Below are 3918 nucleotides of genomic sequence, written 5' to 3' on the forward strand. Positions count from 1 at the left end.
GCCCTTTACTGCACTTTTTCCAAAGCTATAATATCCTTTTTAAGGTGTGGTGACCAGAACTGCACAGAGTATTCCAAATGAGGTCGCACCATTGATTTATATAGGGGCATTATGATATTGGCTGATCTGTTTTCAATTCCTTTCCTAATAATCCCCAGCATAGCATTGGCCTTCTTTATTGCAGTCACACACTGTCTCGACATTTTCAGTGAGTTATCTGCTACAACTCCAAGACCTCTCTCTTGATCAGTCTCTGCCAGTTCAGACCCCATCAACGTGTATTTATAGTTAGGATTTTTGGCTCCAATGTGCATCACCTTGCACTTGGCCACACTGAACCCCATTTGCCATGTTGATGCCCACTTGCCCATCCTTGACAGATCCCTTTGGAGTGCCTCACAATCCTCACTGGTTTTCACCACCTTGAACAACTTCATATCATCCGCAAATTTAGCCACTTCACTGCTTACTCCCAACTCCAAATCATTAATGAACAAGTTAAAAAGCAGTGGACCAAGTATTGATCCCTGCGGTACCCCACTGCTTACCTCCCTCCACTGAGAAAATTGCCCATTTATACTCACTCTCCGTTTTTTATTAATTAGCCAGTTTTTGATCCATAAAAGGACTTGTCCTTTTATCCCATGATTTTTGAGCTTACTTAGTAGCCTTTGATGAGGAACTTTATCAAAAGCTTTCTGGAAGTCAAGGTAAACAATATCTATTGGATCCCCCTTGTCCACATGTTCGTTCACCCCCTCAAAGAACACTAACAGGTTAGTGAGACAAGATCTTCCCTTACAGAACCCATGCTGCCTCAATAGTTTTTGTTCAACTATGTGCCCACGAATTCTTTCCTTAATAATGGTTTCCACCAATTTACCCGGTATCGACGTCAGACTGACTGGCCTGTAATTTTCCAGCACTGGTTTTTTAAAAAGTTGCAAGTCTCTTATCTTCTTTTGTTAGAGCCATATGTCTTCACTCTTGTATCTCTACAATGAAGAGGAATAGACAGCCCTAGGGTAGACCCTGCCCTCTCTCACTGCCTTTTACTCACAGAAACCAGGCCTTGGATTGCTGTGGTTGCCTAGCAACAGCCACTGAGGAAATCCATTTGTTAAAGTTACAGGTGCTCCTTCTATCATTTGGGGCTTCTTAAAATCCAATTTTTCCTCCTTTAGATTTCAAATTTTCCCACAAACCTGGGGTGTTGTTCATATTTGTAGAAAGATCTGTCTTGCCTGTCCACAGTTCCAGTCACTGGAGTTAAGTATCCTCAGATTTGGCCGACTTTGCTATTAGTATATAGATGATGATGATTAAAAAAAAAAAAAAGCTGGGAATTCACAGAACCTGATGCATGGATTGTTATAATGATATTCAACTGCCACATTAAAAACTTGAAAAGCCCAAATGCTGAAGAGAGAGTGTGTGTGCGTGCCCATCCTCTGCCAGGGGACTGAGGTGGGAAAACTGCAGAGAAACCAGCCATGTGGAAACCCCATTGCTTTTGTGCTATATCAGCAAAAGGGAAACCACACAAGCTTGGCACAGTATGGAAAACACCTAGAAGAACTGCCATTATTTATTACTTTGAAATATCACACAGAAAACCAAGTGCAGCAGCCAAATAAATGCTCAGGGTAGGTTGGGATGCTATCTCAAACTTACTTTCAAGCAGACGAAAACACCATCCCCCACTTCTTTTTCAGTGGATGAAAACCATGTTGGGATAGGAACAGGGTCACAATATTGTAAAAAGTCACCTGTGAAAATGTTTCATGCTCACGGCTGTCTGGCCAAAGCTAGCTAGAGCAGGCTGTGGTGAAAGCTGCTGGAGAAAGCTGGAGGTGAGTCTGAGCAAGGCTTGATGGGAATAGCTTGCCTCCTGTATTCCCCTCTAGGCTTGGGCAGGCCAGCGCTATTTATGGAGCTGGAGAGGGAGAAAATGTTTCCTCTTCTTCCACTACTGGAACCCCCCGCCCCCCAGCCCTGTCTCAGGTGCCTGCCTCAGGAGTATCCATTGGCCTGGCTTGTTTCCCCGAGCTCTGCATATATGTCTGGGCTTGATAAGGCAAGGAGATAGAAATACATTAGTCTGCTTAGTAATGACAGATGACTGACTATAACGATTTCACGGAGTGAATACCTACTTCAAACTTTTTACAAGCAAGTTTATACAGAAACTATAAAACACAAGGACAGTGAATGGACCACAGGCTCAATTAAGCCTGGCATTAATCTGAAACGAAGCCACCCCGCTTCATTTTGGCAACTCTCTGAGTACTGAGTTGAAGCATATCTAGTACTTTTAAACAAAACAAAACAGCAGGAGTGGTGAACTTTAGGACCACCAGCGATGGCCTGACTGCATAGCAGACATCACTGGGCCACAGCCTGGTTGAACACTGGTGTGCACCTGACCAAACTGGCCTATTGTGGTGATGATCATCTGTCACTCCCACACAGGCACATGGGAGACATAAAACCTACTTACACATTTGTCACCATGCAGAAATGTTGAAGTAAAACACGCCAGTGAGACCATTTCAACCCCAAAATTATTAGAACACAATAAATCTATCATGATTAAAGCCTGCAGGGGTAATTCCCTGCAGGTGTCAGCTGCAGACCATCTTGGAATCTAAAGCACTTTATTATTATTATGTTGGTTGTGATGTGTGATTTTATCGGATTTTATAAATTTTATGTATGGGCTTATGCCTTTGTAAGCCGCCCTGAGCCCGCTCGCGGGGTAGGGCGGGGTAGAAATACCTGAATAAATAAATAAAATAAATAAAAATATTACTAGGCAACTATGGATGTGTGAGAAACGTTTTACTTGATTTAACATAGTCATTACACTCACAGGGGAAAAAACAGTGGACTTAGGTTTCTTCTGGACTGTAATTAAAAATCACAAATGCTGATTTTTTACAGAAGGACTTTTTTGCTTCTTTTGAAAGCAAAGTCCTATCCATTCAAGTTCTTAACAAATACATGAACTTTAGAGCTTAGCTCATTGCTTGTCCAAATCCCCCCCCCCCCACTCACCATGCTGAAGCAAATATTCTAGCCAGGGGCTTGCTGTACTTAGCATATATTGAGACCCTGGGCTGTGGGGAACCCTACTGCTAGAGAGAAATAGGAAAGAGTTTGGAGGGAACAGTAAATGCCTACTTCAGTGTCAGAAATCCAGTACTCTTAGCTCCATTTTGCAAAGGTTAAATAGACCGCCAGGCTTTGAAGACATGCGGCGGAAGTGAAATGAGCTGAACTCAAAAAGAGAACAAAGTAAGGCTTACCTCGGCTTTGCTCTGCTTCTCTTCATACTCGCTTTGTTCCTTTTCCATCCCAACCAGCTTAATCTTCAGGTCTGAAACTTCTGCCATTAGGTCCAATTTCTGGGTTTCCAGCAACGTTCGACTCAGCAGCTCCTGTAAAAAGAGAACACTTGCACTCACTCCACCATCTACCAAAAAGGCCCTGGACCCCTGTATGATGGACCCCTTCCACTTCCCTCCCTCAGAGGCTTGATGTTCCCTCCATTTCCCTGTCCCCTCACTAACTGAGGAGCTCTGGTAATGTGTTTTCTTCTTCCTGAAGAAACCTTGGCTGTCCCACCCTGTCAGATAGATATATTTTGGCTATCTGCTCAGCCCAGGAACCTGAGGGAAGGGATAGGATCACTCTTTAAATTAAACCCTTGAAGATGGCTCTTGGGATCCTTTTACAATTCAAAAATAACAAAAGTTTTATTTAACATCAAGGGGAAAGATCAGGTGAAATTAGGGGTTGGAATTACTGAGGTATAAACTAGTATAAACACAGACTTTTGATCATATATATCAGGCTAATGAGGGGTTCTTAATTTATTCGCAGTTACTTAGATCTTTATATATATATATATATATA

At 42.6% G+C, this 3918-nt stretch overlaps 1 protein-coding gene across 1 annotated transcript in view; it reads right to left on the minus strand.

Annotated features, from left to right (window-relative positions):
- Window positions 1-3918, minus strand: part of PPFIBP2 (PTPRF interacting protein, binding protein 2 (liprin beta 2)) — a 179234-nt gene that overhangs the window by 66110 nt on the left and 109206 nt on the right. Inside the window, exon 6 of the mRNA XM_015411715.1 lies at window positions 3309-3440. Within this exon, the coding sequence (XP_015267201.1) occupies window positions 3309-3440 (132 nt within the window). The remainder of the gene's footprint in view (window positions 1-3308; window positions 3441-3918) is intronic.

Source organism: Gekko japonicus, unplaced genomic scaffold, assembly GCF_001447785.1.
Source record: "Gekko japonicus isolate JY-2015 unplaced genomic scaffold, Gekko_japonicus_V1.1 scaffold156, whole genome shotgun sequence".
Classification (NCBI taxonomy): domain Eukaryota; kingdom Metazoa; phylum Chordata; class Lepidosauria; order Squamata; family Gekkonidae; genus Gekko; species Gekko japonicus.